The sequence below is a fragment of the Chaetodon trifascialis genome, chromosome 3, assembly GCF_039877785.1.
Source record: "Chaetodon trifascialis isolate fChaTrf1 chromosome 3, fChaTrf1.hap1, whole genome shotgun sequence".
NCBI lineage: Eukaryota > Metazoa > Chordata > Actinopteri > Chaetodontiformes > Chaetodontidae > Chaetodon > Chaetodon trifascialis.
This window is the reverse complement of record NC_092058.1, coordinates 28,259,881-28,273,530: the sequence shown is the minus strand read 5'-3', so window position 1 is coordinate 28,273,530 and position 13,650 is coordinate 28,259,881. Positions and strand designations below refer to the sequence as shown.

At 40.4% G+C, this 13,650-nt stretch overlaps 1 protein-coding gene across 2 annotated transcripts in view; it reads left to right on the top strand.

The window, feature by feature from the left end:
- The window catches only part of phf2 (PHD finger protein 2), a 32,992-nt gene extending 21,970 nt beyond the window's left edge, over positions 1–11,022 (top strand). Inside the window, exons 12-22 of one of the 2 annotated variants that reach the window (XM_070958534.1) lie at positions 919–1,272; positions 1,481–1,597; positions 3,749–3,864; positions 4,081–4,259; positions 4,820–4,887; positions 5,943–6,109; positions 7,028–7,335; positions 8,170–8,265; positions 8,348–8,457; positions 8,538–8,853; positions 9,653–11,022. In XM_070958534.1, coding sequence (XP_070814635.1) covers positions 919–1,272; positions 1,481–1,597; positions 3,749–3,864; positions 4,081–4,259; positions 4,820–4,887; positions 5,943–6,109; positions 7,028–7,335; positions 8,170–8,265; positions 8,348–8,457; positions 8,538–8,853; positions 9,653–9,741 — 1,920 coding nt within the window. In that variant the 3' untranslated portion in view covers positions 9,742–11,022. The remainder of the gene's footprint in view (positions 1–918; positions 1,273–1,480; positions 1,598–3,748; positions 3,865–4,080; positions 4,260–4,819; positions 4,888–5,942; positions 6,110–7,027; positions 7,336–8,169; positions 8,266–8,347; positions 8,458–8,537; positions 8,854–9,652) is intronic. The other variant, XM_070958535.1, reaches the window with a different exon arrangement.
- The last annotated feature ends 2,628 nt before the right edge of the window (positions 11,023–13,650 follow it).

Below are 13,650 nucleotides of genomic sequence, written 5' to 3'. Positions count from 1 at the left end.
TTAGAGTTTTAACTTCTCTACTTGTATCTTCAGAGTTTGTAAGGTTATGCTCTTTGTTTTGTTCCATGAGAGGAGAGCAGGGTCTGCAGGTGTGAGGTGGGACTTGTCCTTTAATGACACAAACACATAAAAGCAAAAGTATTAGCTTTATAGGCACATAAGGATTTTCATGAAAATCAAACCCTGGCACCAGCAACAGCTTTATATTTCCGTTTTATTCATTGTAGAGTGGTAGAATGATCTGTGACACATGGCTTTATAGTCTCATACTAACACTGATATTAATATCACCTGAACCTTACCTAACGTCAACCAAGTTAGCCTTGTATTTATTTATTTATTTATTTATTTATTTATTTATTTATTTATTTATTTAATTTAGGTAGTATTTCTTTTTCACCAAGAACACTACAAGAAACTGTATTCTGCTGTTTACTGGGAATGGTTCCTGACTTGACAGAGACGTTATGTTAACTCTTCTTAAAGTCCTGAGGAGAAAGGTGGTTGTCAGTGCAGGTGAGGGGGACCCCCCTGCAGCTGGATGTTAGTTTAACTGGGAAAATAGGACAAAAGCAGGTGTCAGACTTTGTGATATAGATAAGATTTTACAGGTCCAACTAACAACTTTTACAATTGCTTATTCTATCCTTTCAGTTCTTTCCTTCATTTCTTTCATTCTTTTTTTTTTTGATGAGTGATTAACCTACAAAATGTCAAAAATCATGACAAAATCAGCAATCTCAAGGTACCAGAGTGATGCCTTCAAACAGCCATCAAATCAGCAGATGTTAAAATAATGACTTTTTTTTATCAAAAGTGTCATTGAGTCTTTTTTTTTTTAATGATCTTTTAATTGATTTGTATTGGTGGGGTTTAATTGCCGTTTACGAAATCATAGCTCACTGCTTTTATTTCTAGAATGCAACCAAAGCCATTAAGAGTGAGCCCAGCATTAAGGTACCAGTGGAGGAACCACCATCCACCCACTCTGAGCCTGAAGAGCCCGTCTCCCCAGCCCACGTCCCCTCACCCAGCAGAGAGAAAGCCAGAAAGAAAGCTTCCAAGCCCCCGAAGCCTCCCAAGCCTCCCAAACCTCCAAAGATGCCCAAGGCCCCCAAGCCTCCGAAGGTACCGAAGGTCAAGGAAGGAGGAAAGAAGAAAGCGAAGAAAGCGAAGGAGTTGTCACCGCCTCCTAAACCCTCCAGCTTCGCAGCTCTTGAGTCCCATGCAAAAGACATCTTGAGTAAAATGGACCAGCCAAAAAAGACAAAGGTAATGTTAGTGTAAATAAAACACTGCACTGATTTTGGGGAGTGGTCATTTGTGTCCTTAGTTTTTGTAGCTTTATTTGAGCCATTTAGCATCCTTGATTATCAGATTTAACCATATAATGCAGGATAGCGAAAGCAGCCCATAGTTACTCTTGGATGTGTTGTTCTGTTAATAATTGTGTCTTTGTTGCAAAATGTCCATTTTGCAGGCTGTTAAGAATGTCCTGAGTATGTCGGAGAAGGAAATATCAAAGCATAACAACGTGGAAAAGTTTGAAATCAGAGAGCAGAATAAAAATAAGACTGAGGCAAAATGGAAATATAAGGTAAGAATATTTCCGCTGACAAGTTTTGTCATGATTTAAACTAACGCCTGTTTGTTCCAGGCCGAAGCAAATGATATCACAATCTTTTAAAAGCTAAAATTAAGGGAAGGCTTGGCGTCCTTAAGAAAAGAAGACTGGAGCAGTTGTGAAGGTTACAAGCTGAGCAGCTAGGAAAAAAATGTCGGATCATCCAAAGTGATTTGCGCACTTCACTTCAAAGCAATCAGCAGAAATAATGATGTGGCCCAAATCTCACATTTGAGGCCTGCAGCTCGTCAGAGCTGCTCCAGAAACATTCACCCTCCCACAGTTTACCTAATGGAATTACGCCACGTCCAGATCCACTGTGTTCCATCTAAGTATTTACATATGCTCTCATCTTTTACAAAAAAAGTTTGTTGTATCATTAGTGCCGAACAACAGGGGGAGGCTTTTTCGGAGCAGAAATGTAATTTTGTTGAACGGAAGACATTTAGGCTTTAGTTTCATGGAAAATTCGATGCCAAACTGCTGTGGAATGTTTGCAGTCCCTCCAAGGATCTCCATCCAACTGCTCCTTCACAGCAGGCCAAGCATTTACAGATGGAGCAGAGACCCTGTTAGATGTTTACCAAGGTCAGGGGAGACCACCTTCACGTGTGATCGCTATTGATTGATGTAAAAGTGCAGGGCAATTAGGCCCACACTGTATGTTACTGTCAATTAAAAGCCATGCGTTGGACAGTGTGAAATGTCAGTTTCAGGTTACACCACGTCGTCGCATGCCTTTAATTTAGAGTCCAAATTGTTGAGGAGTGAATATTTGAAAGTGTATATTCTTGGATTTCAGTTAATTACATAGTCTGCTCAGTGGTGATTTTTATGGCAGCCGTTTTGAATTCCTCTTAGTATGTTTGGTTTAGTTTGAATTAGGTCAGAAAATGTCAGAGGTGAATAAGATCTGTGGAGATTGACACTGTGAGCATTTCAGTAGTAGTTTTTTATTTTAATCAAATTCCTTCCACCTGCTATTTTACATAATAGTACTTGTGTCTTTAAAAAGAATTGTATTTAGCCTGATAATACATTTTCTAGTTCCAGTCATGTCATTTTGGAGTCAAATAGCAGATGTTAAAATTCAAACAAAATGACGTCTCTGGTTAACGTGACACGTTACATCTGCAAATCTGTGTGCTTGGATTTCAGTTAATTGCAGTAGCCATTTGATGACAGCTACGGTATTTTCCCCTAACCCTGTTAGAGAGTCAGCATCCCGGAACAAGAAGGAAATGTGCACAATTGTATCATGCTGATTATTTATTATTATGTAATTTAAACAGATTCTACTATTGGTCACAGTTACATGGTTAGCAAAAGACAGTAACCTCTGAGAGTTAGAGAAAAAGATGGCCGATCAAAAATAAGTTGTTATGAAGCAGATAGTGACTTCCGCACAACCAGACGCACAGTTCTGAAAGAGAGCAGATACGAGGTTAGAACATATTCAAATCAATTTTTATATCTGACAGGAATTAGAATTTTTGAGGCCATCACCAAAATCGGTGTTTTTAGAGTTTAAAAAAATCACTCTCACACTTTTGATAAGAACTCTTTAACTCTTTTTGGTCACTAAATTGCTGTGACTCAGATATGTAGAAAAATGAAGCCGTCAAAAACACCAACAGCAAGTGAAACAGCTTTAAAGAGTTAACGTCACTGGAAACTAAACAATAAAAACAACTAAAGAAGGCAACAAAATGTATGTTTGTCAGCTACATGAGACGTCTGACTGTAAACCTTCTGAACTGTAAACTCTATAAACGTAACTATTAAATGAACTTTGCTTTGGTGTCACGTCTAGTGAATACAAGCTCATGATTTCCCTTGTTTTAGCTCTGTTTTGGTCTCCACCTACCCTTGAGAAAAGTAAAGAGCTAAAAGAGCATTTAGGCTCTGCGGGGCTGAGGTGAACCACAGAGCTGGATGAGAATCTCTGTGGTTCGTCCCTTTTTGCATTAGTCAGTCATTTGATCCATTTTAATAGAAAATATTGGTAAGTGCAGCATCAAAAGAATTTTTAAACACTGATCTTTCAGTCTTGTCACCTAAAATGTAAATACCAATATATCCATGATGAGCTCATTTGACAGTGTTTCCTTTTTGCCTTCACAGAATAGTAAACCAGACTCCCTGCTGAAAATGGAGGAAGAGTGCAGATTTGACAGAACTCCGCTGTCAGGCAATAAAGACAAATTCAGCTTTACTATGTCTCACAAGAAAATGCTCGGGTATGTATGGAATGGCTGTGATTGCCATGTAAACGTTTCATGAAAGGGCTGTGGGGAGGAGAGCAGGTTAACCTTCTCATGTGGTGTATTATGATGATTATAGAGCTATGTGGCTATCAGCAGCATATCCATTAGAGCTAATTCAAGGACTCCTCTCTGTGAGTGCCAGACTCAGCCTGGTATCACTCCCTTATTGTCCTGTGGTTTCCTTTTCAGCTCCAAGACGCTGAAACCTCAGACCAACTCAAGTGTTTTTGGATCATTACAAAACCTAAAAGAGGACAAAACCAAGCCGGTGAGGGACGAGTATGAGTATGTCTCAGATGAGGGCGAGCTGAAGATTGACGAATTCCCCATCAGGCGGAAAAAGAACACCGTTAAGAGAGATCAGTCCTGTGAGTGTTTCAGAGTATTTGAACAGTCGGCCAGGGCTGGGTTTCAAACCTCAACACTTTCTCAACTTAAACGTATCTGTAGCACTGAGTACCCCAAGTGTTGAAAATCTCCAGAAAACGCTTGATCATATTATCATTTTTACTTTGTAAGCCAACATTTCCTGGTGAAATTCTTTCATTTTTTTCTATATTGACAAAATTCTTTGATCTTCATGAAAAATTGCTCCTAGCGTTAGCTGCCACAGCTTCATTGTCATTTGAAAATGCTGGTGGCACTAGAGAGCACAAAGCTAAGCAAAATAACCCTCTGAGTGAATAAAATGGTACTTCAGTTTAATGTCGGGGAGGTTAGAATATATTTAAATTCACCAAAATAAAGTACAGTTTTTTTTAAAGAAGGTATTGTTTTGTTATGAGTACTGAAGACCAGATATTGTATTCACACTGCTAACACATATGGAGACCCAGCCCTACTGCCTGTTTTATGAAAAAAAATTTGGATGAACAACTTGTGTTGTAGCTGTTGCTCAATGATGATATGAATTAATTAATTTTTCCAGTTTTGTCAGACATCAGAGAACCCATTCAGCCAGCCAAGAAACCAAAGTTCCAACCCTTGGTTACCAAGGTGCGTATCACATCACATGACGTGACAGCACATCACCTTTGACTAATGGCCTTGATGATAACGAAATGTTGACATAGCTAATGTTCAAGCAATGGAAATCTGATTACACTACTGTATGAATGTGTGGACACTGTTCAGTGGACATCTCCTCACGAGTCCTAATACTCATCTGAAATCATTTAAAAAGCAATCATGTTCAAGGAGATTTCATGCACTAGAACAGAGAGTGCCTCTTTAAAGTTCAGATGTTTAAAAGAAAGAAGGTCAAAACTTCATTTTTGGTAAATCTTCAACATTGTGGGTAAACCAGAAGAAGCTCCCTCAGCTGAGGACCAGCTCTCATTGATGAGGGGAATACTGTCACTGTGGCGTGAACAAAGGAAGAGGAAGAAACAGACTTTCATCAGATGCCATTGAGAGGTCAATGGAAAGCAGAGCAGAACCCCACAGCTCCTGCCGTCTGCATGTCCAAGTGTTCTTGGGCGAGATGCTGAACCCTGAAACAGACCTGATGGCTTTGGTGGTGTGTGTGTGGTGTGTGTTGTAAAGTGCTTCGGGTGGTCAGTAGACTATAAGAGTGCTCTATAAAAGCAGTCCTTTTCCATAGTCTCATAGGTAACTCCAGTCAGATCCAAGGCTGGATTACTAAATGGCTAAAATGGGCAACTGCTCCGGGATCCAGATCCTCTGGGGTCACAGAAGCCCCAGATTTACTGAGTGGCTCATTTTTTGTGGTAATTTCATTAAATGCAAGTTAGTTTAGGTGTATCAAGTGAAACGATCAAATGCATCGAGCAGGCCTGTATTGCTACGTGTTTTGTCTACATGTGTCAAATTTTTCATTTTGCATATTTCTAAATAAATTGTTAAACTAAATAACCACAAAGAGGGGTTCAGTAGGGGTCCACAGCTCATTTTTCACCGAGGCCTTCTAGTGGGTTATTGTGGCCAAGGACATGTAATATACAAATGTCTCAACTCTGGACCAACACCACATTCCTCTGTCGCTGTGTCTCTCATGTCTGTCTCCATCTGTCCACTTTCTCCTAAATCAGAGTGTGGACTCCTCAGATGAAGAGACTCTGCACATAGACACAGAGGCCAAGCCTGAAGTCAAAAGCCGCAACTCAAAGGTGAAGAAGAAGGGCGGCAGTGCGGCGGGGATTCTTGACCTGCTGCAGGCGAGCAAGCAAGTGGGTGGGATTGACTACAGCACCAACAGGTAGACGGACCTCCCCTCACGTCATTCTTTTCTGCTGCTTCACTCTGTTTCCTTCAACACCAGTGGAAGCTTTCCATCCAAACACACTTGGGTTACAGTACACGCACAGCATTACTCTGTAAATGGCTCCCACTGGACCTTTTTTTCCTTTCAGTAAATTCATTTTCGGACTTGCGCTCCTTAATGAGCAACCTACTGACAAACAAATGGCCTGCTCAACGACAATATAATTGGATGAAAAAGCTGAATTTTATAACTTCACTTCGAGCTGAAAAATCAACTAGTGACTGGAGCAACAATTTACACAGACTCTGTCAGCAGTTTGTGTTAAGTCAGTGTTTGTTTCACCCCGCCTTAATCTATCAAACACTGCGTGGCTCCAGGCGCTTCCCCGTGCCTTCTGCTGTTTGCTGTTTTGTTCAGCTCTTGATGGTCTATTTCCACCACATTGAAAGCTACAAATGAGGAATGAAAGAAAGAAAGGAAACATGGGCTGAAATATGTTAATTTCTCAAATTGTTTTGCTGCTTTGAAGAGGAAACTCAGCGAGTGAGGGGGATGGGGTGGCCACAGTTCATTATGGCAGCGTCTGATAGTCACTGTGGTCATTGTTGCAGCTCAGCAGCTAATAGCTTAATAGGTGCGTGAATATATTTTCTTAGCTGCTTCTTAATGTAATCACAGGTCCGTAGAGAGTATTTAGATCCGACCGTTTTACGTTGCTCTTCCAGATTCAGAAGAACTTTTAATACTTTGCAGGTGTCAAATGATGATGATACTTCATAGCGCAACTGCTGACATTTACATGGACTAAAACCTTTTCCAGTTATTTCTCTCAGTCACTCTTCACCTCTGCCAGCATGTTGACTGCTGTGTAATGGCTGTGTTGTTGTGTATTTTTTATTGACGTACTTACAGTCAGCCACCTGCATCTCCCAGCACACAGGAGGCCATTCAGGGCATGCTGTCCATGGCCAACCTGTCGTCTTCAGACAGCTTGCAGCAACCGTGGAGCAACAGCCAGTCCAAAAACAATAGCCAGTCAAAGAGCAACTCGCACAGCATGCAGGGCAGCAAGAAGGGCGGCGGCGGCGGAGGCAGCAATGACAGCAAGCGGCCCAGCAAGCGACTCCCGAAGAAACCCAGGAAAAGCAGCAGTATTGAGAGTCTGGACTACGACGACGACCAGGATCACATGGACGCCTGTTTCAAGGACTCAGATTATGGTGAGCGCCAAAAGCCGCCTCCTTCACCTTGTTCCTGTTTTATCTGACTGTCAGAGCGCACCACATGACTGCAGCTCAGCAAGGTCAGGCCAGTGTGACGGGGTTATTTTCTGAGCAAATGAATGAGAAAATAATTATGTGCCATGCCTGATTCTCTGGTGCTAACAGGTTCTGTTAAAAACAGATTGACCCCTGATGGATCAACATGGAGGTCTTTAATTCTAAATTTGGCCTGGAACTTTTCATTAGGAGTAGATGATAGGCTTTTTGTTTAATTTTCATGCGTCCTTTCCAAACCCACCCTCTCGTGTTGCTCCAATTTGTTTTTTTTTGTTTTTTTTCCTCTGAAATGCTTTCTTTGTAAGGCCCATCCAAGCACAGCTGTTTGGACCCTCCCGGCTTGTTAATAAGCCATTAACACAAGTTTGGAAATGTTATTTTACATGCTTTTTGAACTTGTAATTAGTGTCTAATTAGTTGTTCGTAGCACGAACATTCTCGCTCTGAAATCTTCAGGCTTCTCACACACTGGTACTCCTTTCCTCTTTTGTAAACAGGCCATTTTTTATCTTGATCATTCAATTATCAGACATTAAAATGCCTAGATTGGAAGGGTTGTTCTGTGAGCAGGCAGAGAGAAGGAGCCAGTCAACAGCTGTCTCACAGCTGGCCTGCATGCTGTCACTGGAAACTTCCACCATTTTAGACGCACGGAAAGTACAAATAAGTGCACTTAAGTCACATTCTATGATTTACATGTGTGTCAGTGATTGGTCGGTAAAGTTTTGCTACATGCATGATGTGTTAGTAATCTGTTGCATCTTTTGATTTTAGTTTACCCCTCGTTGGAGTCTGAAGAGGATAATCCTGTTTTCAAATCCAGATCGAAAAAACGGAAAAGCAGTGACGACACTCCCTACAGCCCCACAGGTAAATGCTTGCAATACTGATGAAGGTTCTACCATGTTATGAAGTGAACGTCTTGTAAACCCTTGTATCGATGTGATTATAGCCCGGGTTGGACCCTCAATTCCTCGACAGGAGCGGCCAGCGAGAGACGGGGCCAGAGTGGCCTCCATAGAGACGGGACTGGCTGCAGCTGCAGCAAAGCTGTCTCATCAGGTACGCCATGACGGTATCTTTCAGCATGATAGTAACTGTCTCTGTAAGTGTTGCTCAACAAAAACGATATGTGTCGACAGGAGGAGCAGCAGAAAACCAAGAAGAAGAAGAAAAGCACCAAAAAGAAGGCAATAGTAATCGAGGAGCCCCCGAAAATTTCTCAGGACAGTAGCTCACCGGAGCACAATCTGGACTCCCAAGATGGCAGCCTGACAGACCACGAGTTCAACACTGGGACAGTGAAGTCGCCGGGCGGGCCGCAGCCCATGGCGCCGGGGGTTTTTCTCAGCCAGAGGCGACCGTCCATGTCCTCTCCCAACAACAGCACCAACTCCACGAGCACCAACAGCAGCAGCATGGCAAAGGGGGATCGTGTGGGGTCAGCAGACGCCAAAGGTGAGTCGAATGATGAAATGTTAGACTGGTTATATGACCAAGAAGAAAGTTCAGACCAGTACCGTCAGTTAGCTGGAGAGCCGGTTTCACTACGCTAAACATCATTATTTGTAGTTTTAGCCAGGCTAGTAGCGGCGTTTCAGGGAAGGCAGTGTCAGCCCTCCACTGGGGTCCAGGCTGGAATATCTCAGCAACAATGGGACAGCTTACCATTAGTTTGAATAGAGATATTAATGTGATCAGTTGCACTCGCTTACCTTTTCACATTGCATTGCATTGTGATTTGTTTAACCTAAAATAACCGGTCTGATGAAAGGAGTAACTAATCTGTGAGAATTATGGACCTCTACTGGCGACAGTGAGGAATTACAACACAAACTGCTGTTATTATGTTTGCGCTTAAAGGAACCTCGTGGAGTTTTTGACCTTTAGTGGTGCTATGAAACGGTCCACATGTAGGGGGAGGGGGACGAAGGCAGCTGATGACTGTGACCCCCAGCCATCAGTTTTATAAGTGGCTCCAGCAGCAGGACACGTTCCTGCCAACAAATTTGCATTATAACACTGATCAACAGGTGGCAGTAATGGGTCAAGAAACATAGTCGTGCTGTTGAATGGAGACAGGAAAAAAGAAGATGAACATGAAGGAAGGTTTCAGCATATATTATGTAGTTTCATAAGGCAGTAAAGATTTCATCTCTGAAAAAAACAGAAGTTGTCACTGCAGCAGCAGCAGCAGCAGCAGCAGCAGCAACAACACTCCTCTCATCTGTGCTGTCTTTTCTTCTTCTTTTCACAGCAAAGCGGCTAAAGAAAGGCATGGCAACAGCCAAACAGAGACTTGGAAAGATTTTAAAGATCCATCGAAATGGAAAGCTTCTCCTGTAGCATGCAGCAGACTGCTGTAGGACTGGGAATTCATGAGCTGGGTCCCATCCCAGCCTCACCCCCTGTTCACTGATTAAAGCCAACAATGGAAAAAAAAAGAAAATCATGCATTTTTCAATTTCTAAGAAGAACATCACTCAAATAGGTTTTTGCCTCTACTTATACTTTATAACTTTCAGATATTAAAGTGTACAGAACCTACTATAAATATTTTTTAAGAGAACATGTCTCATTTTACTACAGCTGTCAGTTTATCAGGGGTTGCTAAAACGTGAAGTAGAAGTACATTGCAGTCATTCCAAGATTTTTGAAAGTATCCCTTGCATGTATACAGTTGCATGTGCGCTTGGGTCAGGGTTTGGGGGTTTTAGACATTAATTCCTACTCTATGGATGCAGCTTATCATTGCCACAGTGATGATGGACAGGTCGAAATGGAGAACGCACCTCCTTTCTTCCTTTCCAGCCGAGATTGTCAGTGTTTGGCAGTGCACAGTTTGGATTGGAGTCAACTGGAGCATTTATCTGTTCATGTTAACACTTACTTTTGCAGAGCACTATCAGCGGTGATATTTATTTATTTGTGTTGAGTCACGGATAGGAAGTGGTTCTTCTTGGAACAACTGTAAAGCACAACGTGTATCAAACAGCAGCAGCGTCAGGATGCTTCACACGGTTAAACATAGGCGAACTTAGGACTGAAAGGTACCGAGGCCCGCTGAACAGGATTGGGTGTGTTTGGACAGGAACAGCATAGGAGTTCTGACACTATGTAGCTAATGATAAGCCTCATCCATGTCAGGTCTGCAGTTACATGGGGATACTTTCTCTCTTCGTTTGCTTTCTCAGGCAGCACCGACAACCTAGACTCATCTCTGCATTTTTATGGCTTCACACAGTACAGTATATAGAATGTAGCTTGTACATAGCCTTTTAAATTACTACTTTTTGTATCCTTTCCCCTTAAGGCTTAATTCTACATTTTTACCGGTTTTGCTAATTATGAATAAATGAATAAAAATATATATATATGGATATACAGTATAGTCCGAACTTTTGAACTTTTGTTTCATTTTTTGTTTGTTTTTTTTAATGGCAGAGACTCATTTTTAACTTTTTTTTTGCTAGATTAAAAGGTGTTGCCTGGAAAACAACTGAAGAAATAATACATTTTATTGTCATATGGCCTTACATACACAAAGCTAATTGTATTGTGATTCTGTTTGAACAAGAGACGAAGCTTTGAGGGAAAAATGATACAAAAGGAAAAAAACAAAAAACACTTAAAGTTTCTATGACCAGCCTCTTGTTCGAGTTCTAGTATCCTGAAGGGTTTCGGAATTATTTTACTAGCACCTTGTGAAGTGTTTATGTGTCAGTGATGTAATTTATTAATGTTTGTAGCTTTTTTATACTTGTACAATTCTTAAAAGTTTTTGTTTTTGAATATTTCATCAACTTGTGAATTTACCCTTAGCCGACAATTTTTCTTTTTCCTTTGTTTTCTTTTTTTTTTTTTTTTTTTGAGATGTGTGTTTGGGGGGCATGACGGACATTTTACACACAAGAATCAACATTAGCAAACGTTTTTTTATCTCCATCCTGTCTTCACTCAGTGTCAATGTTATGATATCATGTCATGATATCAACATTTCCAATGTGACATGTTATTATTATTATTATTATTATTGTTAATATTAAAATTATAAGCAACTGCGTCCACGCCTCCATCACACCGTTTTGTTTTGGTCAGGACATTTTGAACACACTTACATGTGCTATACTCTATAGCAGCAGTGTTTTAGTCACAGATGTAAACCATGTGTCCACTTCTCAGATACAGTATGAGATGCACTCCGATCAAATTCTGTCAGTGAGACATACTTTCAGGTTTTTATTTGTACAATATGTGTGTTGCTTTGTTGTGGTTTATTTTTGTATGTCCGACCTATTAAATGCATCCACTGTGCAAGGACAGTGAATGATACCTGTTGTAGCTGTCTTCCCTTACTGTTATTTACAGTACTAGTAAGTATTTTCAATCCTTTTTGACCTGAATCTATATTTTTCTGTATTTAGACGATTCTGTTTGAGATCATGGCTCACTTTTTTAAGACATCAAGAAATGGCAAATTCCGAGGAACAAACATATTGTTGTTGAATGATATGATTGTCAGCCTTGTTTACTTTTGCAATACAGTTACTGTGGAAAACCTACTTTGTAATGTGTTCCTCTCCCACTTGCAATGTGACGGCTTCTGTGGTGACGACTAAACATGTTTTTCCTGCTTCGCATTGTCATGCTTTGTAGTTGCATCAAATCCAGCATCACACTGATCACAAACTGATCTGGCTGTGTTTTTAGGAAAAAGTTAGGCCAAGCTTTCGGCTTCTGGAGTCAGTTGAGGATGTTTCCTGCTGGAGCTTTAGCAGCTGCTTTAGACGAGTCATTAATTAAAACCAAGCCAAAGTCAACACCATTAAAAATGTATTAACATAAAGCGCTCTCAACTAGTCACTTTTTTGACTTGAGGATGCCTTTCGCCACCCTGCGCAGGTGTTGTGGTGTCTAAATACAATGTAAACAGAAGTCCATGCAGGATCTGCTCAGTCAAGACTGCTGTTTATACTTTGATTTTCTTAAATCTGTGGTCAGACAGCCAACATTAGCATCAAACCTGAGCAACAGCAAGTCTGGGCCACTAGATGGAGTCCAAAAATATCTGAATGTAACAACTAATGCACATTTTTAAGTCAAATTAATACAATAATGTTCAAGCAGAACACAAGTGCTGCATTGAGCTATTGAGGAGCAGGTGTGTTTTAGCAGGATCAGCATATTTAGTTTTCCTCAGAGGTTGGACCTTTCATTAAGCTTTTACATTGTGATTTTATCCAGAGGGTTTTTTTTTTTTTAAATCTCAATTACATCCAGATTTTATCAACATAATTACGATAAAGAAAGGAAAACTAGTTTTGAAGAAGGGATGTGAACATCAATAAGGAGATTATAAGAGAATTAGTTACAGCACATTTAAATTAGTGTCTCCAACAAAAATAAGTCAATTAACTCTTACTTTGTGTAATTAAACTGATTGCATAAATAGGGAAGTGATGTGAAGCCTTCATACATTATTCCCCATTGTTTTAATCCCGGCCTAATAACACATCTGGACACAATTGATTTCACTAAAGTAAAACGCGTGCAGTGATATTCATGGGAATCTGCATTTCCCCACGTTGATGTTTTACTGCATTTCTCAGTCAGATCTGTGTGTGTGAATGAGACGTGGGCCTGCAGTGAAGCCACACGGCTGTTAAAGGTCTTGACCCCGTTTCCACCCTGGTTAGCATCAAAGTGAGTTGTTATTGTTAGCTAATTGTTAACACAAGAGCGTGAAGTGCTCCGACATCAGCAAATGAAACAATCACATAATTTGTCCTCTCAGGATCATTTCACACACTGACATGAAACAAAGCTCACACTAGGATGAAGAGGGACAAACTGAGACAGACTGACTTACATGGAGTTACTTTGAGACTTTTCAGAGGATAAAGATTCAAATCTTCAAAGGGAAGCTTCAGCGGAAGTGGGTAAAAAATAACTTTAAAAATGAAAAAATATTTGCTATGTCTTCATGCATGATATCGGCTGTGGCAAAAATTTAAGTGACATTTAAATTTGTTTTTTCAAGATTATTATTAACCTCCAGTGCTTTGTATATTTCATTCCCTAATATGAGCAATTATGAAGATTATTTGGACAAAATGTGAGTGTAACATACAAAAGTAAACTCACAGTTAGATGGGAAATAATTTCTGTCTATCGGAGATCTAACACACTTTATTTATTTAAAACAAGTGAACAACATGTGCAGGAAAAAAATATTTCAATCACTTTTCAATACAA